This window comes from Gopherus evgoodei, chromosome 4 (assembly GCF_007399415.2).
Source record: "Gopherus evgoodei ecotype Sinaloan lineage chromosome 4, rGopEvg1_v1.p, whole genome shotgun sequence".
Classification (NCBI taxonomy): Eukaryota; Metazoa; Chordata; order Testudines; family Testudinidae; genus Gopherus; species Gopherus evgoodei.
This window is the reverse complement of record NC_044325.1, coordinates 60,122,117-60,132,393: the sequence shown is the minus strand read 5'-3', so window position 1 is coordinate 60,132,393 and position 10,277 is coordinate 60,122,117. Positions and strand designations below refer to the sequence as shown.

Below are 10,277 nucleotides of genomic sequence, written 5' to 3'. Positions count from 1 at the left end.
CTGTTTTTTTCTTCAGCGTGCCCAAGTAGAGCGCGCGTACGGCGGCCTTCAGTGACCTCTCCAGCGTGCCTCTGGCTCCAGGGCTGATGACGATGTCCTCCGTCTCGGTCCGCGGTATCAGGACTCCCAGCTCCCGTCGGTCCTCGCTCCATACCCAGCGGCAGGCTAGTCGTTTCCCCAGTCGGCGCGTGGCATTGCGGGCACGGGTCCACAGTGAGGCTATGTCGCCTCTGTCTCGGGCGAAGTCACCGTCCATGGAGCCGCTCAGGTAGGTGACCATATCTTGGCCAGAGGCAGCTCTGTCGATTCGCTTTGTGGTGGCGGAGCGCAGGGCGGTTGTCGCAACGTTCTTTACCACGGCGTCCGGGCACGTCAGGAGGCGAAAGGCGTGTGTGACGACCGCGATATCGCAGAGGTCTCCCATGCGGGGGACGTTGGCGCCACCGTGCCGGTGAGCGATATAGACCAGCTCGTTGCTTGCTCTCTGGGGCAGGGACAGCCACTTCTTCACCAGTTGCCGGATGACGTTGTCCGCCTTGTTGAGGGGCACCTTTGCCACGGCGGATCCTCTCAGTCTACACCTTGTCCCTTGATTTGCATTTATATATAAAAATCACACTTTTTGGTAAACAAATCACTGCACAAATTCATTGTGTCTTATCTTGGTGACTTCAACCTTATGTTCTGAGTTATCTCTTTATGTATCTAATGAATTTGTTGGCAAGGTTCATAAATCTGCTTAACTGATTTCCTCATGTTAGAAGTGTATAACATTTTGTTGGTGTCCTGGTGTGTTCACCTGCACACTGGCAGGGAAGGGGTTAATCATAGAATTGTAGAAGATTAGGATTGGAAGAGACCTCAGGAGATCACCTAATCCAACCCCCCGTTCAAAGCAGGACCAAACCCAACTAAATCATCCCAGCCAGGGCTTTGTCAAGCTAGGCCTTAAAAACCTCAAAGGATGGAGATTTCACCACATCACTAGGTAACCCATTCCAGTGCTTCACCACTCTCCTAGTGAAATAGTTTTTCCTAATATTCAACCTAGACCTCCCCCACTTCAACTTGAGACCATTACTCCTTGTTCTGTCATCTGCTACCACTGAGAACAGTCTAGATCCATCCTCTTCGGAACCCCCTTCAGGTAGTTGAAGGCTGCTATCAAATCCCGCCTCACTCTTTGCTTCTGCAGATTAAAGAAGCCTGGTTCTCAGCCTCTCCTCATAAGTCATGTGCCCCAGCTCCCTAATCATCTCCATTGCCTTCCACTGGATTCTCTCCAATTTGTCTGCATCCTTTCTGTAGTGGCAGGCCCAAAACTGGATGCAGTACTCCAGATGTGGACTCGCCAGTGCCAGATAGAGGGGAATAATCACTTCCCTTGATCAGCTAGCAACGCTCCTCCTAATGTAGCCCAGTATGCTGTTAGCCTTCTTGACAACAAGGGCACACTGTTGCCTCATATCCAGCTTCTCATCCACTGTAATCCTTAGATCCTTTTCTGCAGAACTGCTGCTTAGCCAGTCGGTCCCCAGCCTGTAGCAGTGCATGGTATTCTTCTGTCCTAAGTGCAGGATTCTGCACTTGTCCTTGTTGAACCTCATCAGGTTTATTTTGTCCCAATCCTCCATTTTGTCTAGGTCACTCTGGATCCTATCCCTACCCTCCAAAGTAGTGCAGACAAGGACTCGGAAAGCAGAGAAGGAGCTTCGGATGGGCTGCTGAGGCTGAGTAGGATTCTGTAGCCACAGGGAAATGGACCAGGGAAATGCAGCCATAGTCAAGGCAAAGGAATGCATTAGGTGACTTTTGGTTCAGAGGGTCCCTGGGCCAGGACTGGGAGTAGTGGGTGGGCCCAGGTCCTCCACTCACCAGTCGGGAAGTGGCTGGACCGTTGGACTGCAGTACTAAGCCCCGGAAGTGGAGATCACAGATGGTGACACAGCCTAATGACTGTATCATGTAGAGGATGCTGTTGTTCTTGAAGTGATGTGAGTCTGAGAGCAGATGTGATGGTGGGCAAGCCACCGTTGGGAGAGAGCGTACCAACCTGCAGAGCTAATACCCAAGATGGCCAGTAGGAGATGCCACCATGGTGAGTCATGCATTGTCACAGTTGAATAAAGCATTATTTTGATCTTTTATACAGGTTGCGTATATTTATTCCTTAACAAATCCTTTCTAAAGTAAGGTGACAGATTTCAGAGTAAAGTAAGACACCGTGATTTGCCAAAACGATATAATATATTTAAAACAATTACTAAAGGTAATTGTAAGGCACCATGGTTTAAATCTTCCTCCCTTTGTTTTCCAATAAATAGGATATAGGTTTGTAGTGACAGTTACTTCCTTTATGGAATTGTGTTTTCTTTAATTGTGTCTGAACTGATTCATAGAAGCCTATACCTCTTTGTCTCCACAAGAAGATAATGATTTTTGACCATTATAATGATAGCAGTTATGAGCGAGTCAAATGGTAGTTTACTAGAACCTCCTGAAGTGTATATGAATGAAGATCATTTTAGCAATCAAAAGGAATTGACAGTCCGATACTGTTTGACATCTCTGTCAAACAAGTGTATGTTTAGTAAATTCAAATAGAAGGATTATCATATCTTCATATATCATTTCACTTTCATTTGACTCATGAATTAGATCTCTGTTCTGTCTATTTCATTTCTATCCCACTTGATTAATTTTAAAGTCAGAATTAGCAATGTAGTTTAAAAATTGTAGGATGACAGACATTCTTCTTGCAAAGGAATAGTTTGCATCAATCGTACTGTGGGCTGTGATTTTTTTTTTCTGAATTAAGTGTGCTAAGCATATGAAGGTTTGGTAGTATGTGGGTGTAAGATTCCCAGTGAAAACAAAGGTGCTTTAGATAGTGATGTTAGTCATTCCCTTTTTCTTCTGAGTCTCATTTCTTCAGCATGGTGTGGTGGAGACACTGTCATCCAGGTGAGACAAAAGGCAGAAATCCTCGCCACCTGGGGTCAAAAGAGTCCGTAGCACCTTTTGCTGTTTGAGTTGGATACACTGTTGCTGTATGCAGTACGACCACTCCAGATGTTCAAAAATCATTAGTCTGGCCCCCCCAAATCACGAGATTGTAAAAAATAATAAATGTTATTTTTTTAGTTGGGTTCTGGCTTTTGAGCCTTTATGGTGCACTTGCTTCATGTTTTTCAAGACTTTTCTTTGCAAGGCTATAAACTTTTTTTTCTTCAATGAAAGCTCAGATTCTCATGCAGTGAAGTTGGATTTTAGGAATAACACTAAAATGGCAAGAGTTGGACACACTGTAATAATAATAATAATAATTAATAGCTCTTATATAGTGTTCTGGTGGCCATGTTCCACCCTAGATGTTGCTGCATTTCATTGGTGAGTGAAGGTGTGTGTGTACGCGTGTGCACGCAGTCTGCAAAGTACTGTGGGATTCCTTGGGCATGAGTGGCATTATGTAAATGTCAAATATGATCACAGCTACTAAGATGATGATGATGATCTGTTTATATGTTCCATAGATTATTTGCTCACTTATCAATATTTTTCACAAAAAATTCTATGTGAAGTTAAGTGTACTCCTTCCATTGCGTGGCTCTCTTGGTAATAGATCGCTCTCTACTTTTCCACCTGATTTGGTTCTCTTGGTGCTATTTACCCCACCCCTCAATTCCCTCCTGTTGGCTTCTCAGATCCCCGGGTTGGAGGGTTCGGGAGGATGGGGGAGGGGGAGCTACAAGTCCTCTTTCCCCAGTTACTCTCCATCTTTGGGAAGCTTCAACAGTGTCTGGTAATTCTTCATAATCCTGCTTTCATCATGCCAACAGATTCCTAATATTGGCTGGACTCTGGTCCTTGACTCTTCCCCTCCTGATGCATCCTCGAGAAAAACGTTAGTCTCCTCCAGGGGCAGCTCTAGGTATTTTGCTGCCCCAAGTACGGTAGGCAGGCTGCCTTCGGCAGCTTGCCTGCGGGAGATCCCCGGTCCTGCAGATTTGGTGCCACACCTGCGGGAGGTCCGCTGAAGCCGCGGGACCAGCGGACCCTCCGCAGGCATGCCGCCGAAGGCAACCTGCCTGCCACCCTCACAGCGACCGGCAGAGCACCCCCTGTGGCTTGCTGCCTCAAGCACGCGCTTGGCGTGCTGGTACCTGGAGCCGCCCCTGCTCCTCTAAGATGTTATAATGGAGATGAAGCTTCTTTCTTTTAAGCAGGGAGAGCTACCAAGAGTCTGTAAATTTCCCCTTACCACTTACATAGTTTTATTCTGTTTCAAACTTTGACCTTCTATTGTTTAAACAGCTTACTCATCCTTCATCCTTCACTCACTTTTGTCCTCTCAGGAACAAAGACATATCTTGATCCTTCTTTCAACAGATATGCATGGAATTTCAATATCAAGAAAGATAATTTTAGTCACAGTGATGGAGAACAGAAAAAGCATATCTTGCCAAATTGTAACAGAATTTCTGCAGATAGAATCTAATAGTTTCATCTGCACTGTTTCTGTAAAAGCTCAGCTCCACTGGTCTGCGAAAACGACAAGATTAGCAGTTCCAAAGGCACACAATTCTGTGCGTTTTTTTTTCAGGCTGAAGGCTAAGGTTGGATGGAGTTCAGTAAACAGCTCTCTCTGGGTCTTGTAAAACCACCACTATGATATTACATTCAGTTCTGGACATTTTATAATCCAGAAAGATGAATGTGGATTGGAGAGAGTTTGAGAAGAGTTATAAATATGATTAGTGGGCTGAAGGGATTTGCTTACAAGGACAGTTTTAAAAGAGCTAAAAATACCTAACATGACTGAAATAACAGTTTAGAGAAACATAACTGTCTGTAAGTAAATCACCAATACGGAATAATTCTTTAAGCTGCCACAAAACAGAATAATTAAAGTTGGAGGATGAAACTCAGAGGACAATTTAGTGTATAGTGGGAGAAATATCCTGACAGTTTGGTCACAGTCCACATGTACTCCCAGTAAACAATAGGTAGAAAACAATCCTGTACAGAGAGATGATAGGACTAGATTTAAGAGATATTTTCCATCTCTATATTATTTGAAGATGGGAAAGTAAGCGACTGTGCTTGAGGAAAGATCTAAGTTTGATATCACAATGTTGCATTCAATTTTTATGCGACAGATCACTTGAGTTAAAATCTTCCAGGATACTGGGATCATTTGGTCACTCTGTTTTCTCCTGTGCTGCCAGTTCCCCCTAGCTTCGTGCTGCGAGGTTGTTCTTTCTCTGCCAAGCATTTCTCACTGCTTCCAGGCCACCACTTTGCTCCACGTCTTCCAGTATCCATGTACTTCCAGGTCATTATGCCTGATTGTGCATTTCACCCTTTTACTTGAACACCCTGTTGTAACAGTGGACAGTGCACATGATACATTCCTAAGCACACAAAACAAATGACTTTTGAAAATTGTTTTTGGTGATGGAGAGGAAGGAGTAGATATTATACCATTATATGTTACTTAGCAGATTTGCATGCAGAAGCCTGCACAGTGTCTGCTCACACAGTTCTTAGCTGTAAGTAAGGTTAGTCCTTGATGTTCATAAGCACTAAAGCTTTCACCTTCCTTCCATATTACATAGCCAAGATACCCTGTTGCACTTTGACAGTTTAGGCAGAATGAGTATATGACAGAGCAAGGTTCTCTCTCAGCTGTTTTTCCAGTGAGTTTCGTTTCTGATCCCTATTTTTAATGAATATCTTGTGTCAGGTAATATTTTTCCTATTAGAATGCTAGAAGCTTAAAGCTTCTTACAACCTGCTCCTAATTTGTGCCTTTGCAAAATGTGTAACTGACAATTGCTAGTGGTGGTCAGAGTTATAACAACTTAAGAGCAAGATTGGCAACAGAATTGTTGAGTATTCTTTCTGCATCTTTTTAATCTAACCGCATCATCATGTTGTCCTGCTTCCCCCTTGATGTTTGCCCCTTCTATTCTGATTAGCTGACTATAGGATTTGTCAGCTGTCACTGAACCCAAAACCTCTGAATATTTTGTTCTCTGCAAAGTTTCAAGCCTACAAAATTCAAAAGTGTTATCCTGTGCTTCCTTATTACAGTAGTTGTATGCACACAGTGCTGTTAAAATATTTTAACATAGTGTAGTCCTATCCTAATAGCAGGCTAAATGAGTACTTTGAGGGTGATATCTGGCTTAAACCAACATAAGAAAAGCAATCCATGGTTAATGCTGGTAGTGTCCTTAATGTAATGTTGTGCCTCAGTTTTCTTTGCATATAGAAGTATAGAAAATTATCCATTTATCTGGTAAAGGATCATATCTGCTGAAATACTTAAAATCTGTTAATAACTTTGAGCCATGTGATTATGTATTCCACCCAAATCCAATATTACTTTAACTTGGCTTTAGGTGTATGACTTTCCATTTTTAAAATTGAACACACTAATTAAAAAAAATATATACAAACTGAGAATTTTTTAAATGCTGTTTAGGAGCCACTGTGGTGGTCTCTGCCTAAAACTGTCATTATCTAAAATATATCTCATAACTTCTGAAAATATTTTGTAGGCTGTAGTTACTAGTATGGCCTGTGTAAATATGTACATATAATATCCGTTCTTAACACATTTGCCTGCTAGGTGATCACTATAATCCTATTATACAAATATGCCTTTAAATATTTAGAAAGTCCAGTTTTTTTTTACTTCCTAGACAATTATAAGTCTGAATAGACTGTCCATAAATCCATAGGAGCTGCAGATTATTCAGAATACACATTATTGCATGTATCAAGAAAATACAAACAGATTTTAAACTGTAATTTTGTCAGCCAATTATGGCTGAGGAGAGAACAAGGGAACTCGAGACTTTAAGGGCATGTTTGTGGAATGTTCCTCTCGCTGTCTAGTGTGCTGAAGTGGGAACAGCTTCTCTAAATAAAGGATTTATGAAATACCTAGGTGGGAAAAGTTGGAAAACCATCCATCCATTGCAAAGTTACAAAACATTATTCTATCCAGTAAACAGCAGCTTTGATGCAGAATATCTGCTTGGTTCAGTAGTAGCTATAGCTCCCTTACAGTTACTGGTTTTCTGGATTTCACTAACCCAGATGGAGACTAGTCATTTAGTGAATACAAACAAAAGCAAAGCATACTTGAAAATGAGGCTGAACTGGAATTGATCATATAATGGTTGTAATTTGAGGATATTAAATTAGATGCATAATGTAGTTACTGTATCTGTAGCTTCTCTAATGCTGTTAGCACAATCAGTACATCATACTTTGGCAATAAAATGTCTAACCGGTCAAGAAAAATAAACAACAAACAAACGTGTTGGTCAAGCTTCTCACTTAATGATGGGACCTTTTTATCCCTAGTTAAGACTTTGAAATCCACTCTGACTTACACTAATGTACATATTTTAAATAAATATTTGCTTGACTTTAGATTATTTTTCTTTTTTTTTTCTCTCTGAATATGATGCACTGGCCAGTAGTGTGTTAAAGTGCAACACTTCCTCCTATGGAAACCTTATTGATCTCTGTGGAGTTGCATGAGTGTAAATAAGGGCAGAATTTGACCCACAGTCTTTTTTTTTTAATTGAGTGAGAGTGTTTTGGGGATTCTTTCATGTGAAATAAATATCAGTGAAAGCTATTGTGTTTGATAGTTTAATGGTTATATTTCTGGTCATGTTGAGTGAAGTGGAAATTGCAGCTTGCACTTTACATTAAGACTGTGGCTACTGATACTTGTATCAGCCAGGGAGTTCAACAGTAAGTTACTTTTTCAGCAGTGTGTGGGGATGCGGGGGGAATAGCTACAGAGTTGACAAGCAACTTGGCTTTGGAAGGGTGATGCAAGTTCCCTGGAAAACTCCATGTAAACCTGTGAAAAGGCACAGATCAAGAGCACCTGGGGGTAAATGTTATGACACGGAACATGAATTTTAGTGTTGCCATCCTTTTTGTGTTAAATTCTGCAATGGAAAGAAGGGTATCAGGGAGTATATTGAGAAAAGATTGTGATGTTGTGCTACTGAATTAGCAGTTTGTTACCTCAAAATTGCCTTCATTACGTTTTTTTTTTCCTTTTTTACAGGCAAGTAACTGTAGAAGATTAGTGAGATGCCTTCTGTACGTTCTCCACATCACATGCTGTCTCATGCAAGCTTTGAAACACTGACCACATAATTTAAATGAATGAATAATTAGGTGAGCATAATGGAAGGCACTCATACTACCCTCCAATTGCACAGGCCCATTATGGAACTCTGTTTCGTCAGCTTCTATCTCCCAAAGGGAAAAGTCAGAGGATTTACATATAAGGGCTGTGTAACTCTAGACAAATCCAATAAACGTTTTCATAACTGCTATCAAGTAAGAGAAGGGTCAGAGAGAGCAGAACCAAGAGAGCAACCTTATGAAAATGTTGAAGATATTTTTTTCAAGCAAACTACCACTAAAGATATTCTCACTGAGCTGTATAAACTAACTGCTGAAAAAGAGAGGCTGTTAGCTAACCTACACAGTTCACACAACATTCTGGGTATTAAAATGGGAAATCAAGAGGGGAAGCTACAGAATGTCTCTGGAGGACTGAAATTTAAAGATGATCTCTTAAGTTTCAAGGATCAGCAGGAAATCTTTTTGGGATCCACAGATCAGAAATCCAGCTTGAGAAACAAAAAGATGAGGAAAACTGGCAGAAGGAGAGAGAGCTTGGAGGAGTTCATAAACAAGAAAATGAAAAAGAAGATTCATGGCAATTTGGAACCTTCTTTGTTAAACAGGACAGATATGCAACTGGGAAATAAAAGGACATTTCCCACCAAATTTTCTGCTGGCAGCTCTCCTGATTCCTTTTCCAATTCTAGTTGGCAGACAGTAGAAGACCAGGATGATTTACCATTTGACATGAATATACCACCAGAAAGATGGAGAAAAGATGGATATTTTCTTGAGTGCAGTGGGACTTTGAAATCAGAAACAGACCTGTCTGATTCTCTATCCGAATATGACAGTAAAGTGTATGGAAGTTGTATTACACATCCCAGTGCTGGTCTATTGGGTGATGCAGAAGGTACTCTTAAAGCAATGAAGGAGGAGCACAGCAGCCCTTTGTTAAACTCTTTCCAAGACAGTTTATCTAACAGATTTGAGGCCTTAAACAAGACTGCAGCAGCTGAAAGCCTGCATGGTTATGAGTATACTGAGCAGACCTATAGTAAGAAACCTACAGTCAGAGTTGTTGCTAAAGTACAGGATTTGAGAGCGTGTATGCAGAAAGTTATAAAAACCCATACGGAGTCTGATGATAACCTTTCTTACACTGATACTCAAGAAGATAAGGAATCTGTTACACCTATTCTCCCTGAAGTGTGCAGTGAATTTATAACAAAAGCTGCGGTATTCAGTATAGGGGAAGCTGCTGTTGACTCTAAGTACACTGTGATGCAGGAAAAGGAATGCAATGGCTGTGTGTTGCAGTGCAAAGAAGAGAGACTGCAGATTACTGATGAGTCATGCAACCTTGTGGGAGCAGTCAATAAAACCCTTCTGAAAATTATCCAGAATGACAGTTTAGATGAAGCTGCAGAATGGAAGAGACTACAACAAATTACAAGAGCAGACAAAAACCTACCAGGCTCAATGTATGACAAAAGAGCTACTGTACCCCAAGAGAGCAACAAAGGTTTGTTTTTAAATCTGCCAATACATTTAAGAACTGATATTTCTCAGACAAGCACTAACATTAAACCAGAAGAGAAAAGGCTGCTATCACCCTCATTAGTTGCTGTCTGTAATGTTTTTAATAACTCAGGATCCAATGCACACAAACAAATGTCACCTATTCCTTCTCCTTTATCTTCAAGTTTGCCTAGTCCACAGCTGCATCAGGGGATTCTTCCACTACCTACACAGAACACAGAGGAAGAATCTGTGTTGAATGACTATCGCAGTTGGAGACACAATGCCACAAACCTCTCCTTTGCTAATGATTTGGAATCACAGTGCTATCTGAAGTTTCCTGAATTTGGAGAATTGGGATTTTTTATAAGACAACCAGGCCTACATCAGCACACAACTGGAGAGCATTTGGAAAAATGCACTATCCAGGAAAAACTAACTACTCAGATACAGCAGCAGCTATGTACAGGTTAGTCCTATTTCAGACCATACAAAATTCTGTCAAACTCTAAACATCCCAGATGTGGTCTTTTAATAATGACCGATTTTGGGGCTTAAACAATGCATTTGCAATTAAAGTAGTT

At 41.3% G+C, this 10,277-nt stretch overlaps 1 protein-coding gene across 1 annotated transcript in view; it reads left to right on the top strand.

Annotated features, from left to right (window-relative positions):
* Nucleotides 1–8,223: 8,223 nt before the first annotated feature.
* The window catches only part of FMN1 (formin 1), a 361,845-nt gene continuing 359,791 nt past the window's right edge, over nt 8,224–10,277 (top strand). The window contains exon 1 of the mRNA XM_030559410.1: nt 8,224–10,162. Coding sequence (XP_030415270.1) covers nt 8,227–10,162 — 1,936 coding nt within the window. The 5' untranslated portion in view covers nt 8,224–8,226. The remainder of the gene's footprint in view (nt 10,163–10,277) is intronic.